This window comes from Atta colombica, unplaced genomic scaffold (genome assembly GCF_001594045.1).
Source record: "Atta colombica isolate Treedump-2 unplaced genomic scaffold, Acol1.0 scaffold153, whole genome shotgun sequence".
Classification (NCBI taxonomy): domain Eukaryota; kingdom Metazoa; phylum Arthropoda; class Insecta; order Hymenoptera; family Formicidae; genus Atta; species Atta colombica.
This window is the reverse complement of record NW_017259243.1, coordinates 2,052,196-2,053,231: the sequence shown is the minus strand read 5'-3', so window position 1 is coordinate 2,053,231 and position 1,036 is coordinate 2,052,196. Positions and strand designations below refer to the sequence as shown.

The window sequence follows — 1,036 nt, the reverse complement described above, 5'->3', positions numbered from 1 at the left end:
AATATAAAATAATATATATATTAATTAAATATAACTATCTTTAAAAATGCTTGTTATGCATTAGAATATAATACAAAAAAATTTAATTTTCATTTCTATAGTGTATATATTATGTACAATTGCTACATATAAATAATTGTAGATTTTTAGAATCCCTAAAAATTGTACGTCGAAAACATTGTGTTGCGTTCAGAAGAAGCACCAAGGCTGGAGTTCATAAGCCAACGCAATTGGACATGGCACTCGCCCAGTTTGGATTTATCGGATACATTATTGTGTGTGAGAAATATGTAGGAATAAGTGTCACTCCTGAAGAAATGGAAGGTGTAGTGCATCTCTGGAGGGTTATTGGTAGTATGCTTGGAATGGACGACAAGTTTGTACCCATATTTATCTTCTGTTGCAGTAGTGTTTATTATTATTATTGTTTATTAGTATTATTTGTTTGATTTGCTATCTGAGCTTAATTTTATTTCAGTTCTATTAAAATATTTTAGTGAAATAGTTTATCAAAGACATGATATTTAAATTCTTGATCAAATATGCACTCAAATTCATTTACATAATTTAAGAAAATTTATTTTAGATTCAATATCTGCGCGGGTACTGTTGAAGAAACTCGTGCTCTTTGTCAAAGAATATTAGAAGAAGTTTTCGTTCCTTGCTTAGCAAATAGAAATAAGAACGAGCATTTCAATCAGATGGGTAATGTGTTGCTGCAGAGTCTCTGGCATATCAACTTTGGTATTGAGCCACTAGCGTACACTGCTTTCACACTTCATATGATTTCTTCGACTGCGCGCAACAATAATCATTCCATCGAAATTGGTAATTTAATAAGAATAAATTTTTCATATATGTATATATGTATGAAACTGATAAAAATTAAGAACTACAATGTGACTAGCGAAAACGCAATTTTTTAACGTAGTTAAAATATTTTTTAACATATTTAGATAGACTCTTTTTAGCCGGTATAATTCAAGTAAACTGTATTAATTTTGAACATAAGAGACTCTATATATATATATATATA

The 1,036-nt window shown here is 29.0% G+C and overlaps 1 protein-coding gene across 1 annotated transcript in view; it reads left to right on the top strand.

The window, feature by feature from the left end:
* LOC108685459 overlaps positions 1 to 1,036 on the top strand; it is an 11,544-nt gene that overhangs the window by 9,054 nt on the left and 1,454 nt on the right. The window contains exons 3-4 of the mRNA XM_018190245.1: positions 143 to 376; positions 587 to 828. Of these exons, the coding sequence (XP_018045734.1) occupies positions 143 to 376; positions 587 to 828 (476 nt within the window). The remainder of the gene's footprint in view (positions 1 to 142; positions 377 to 586; positions 829 to 1,036) is intronic.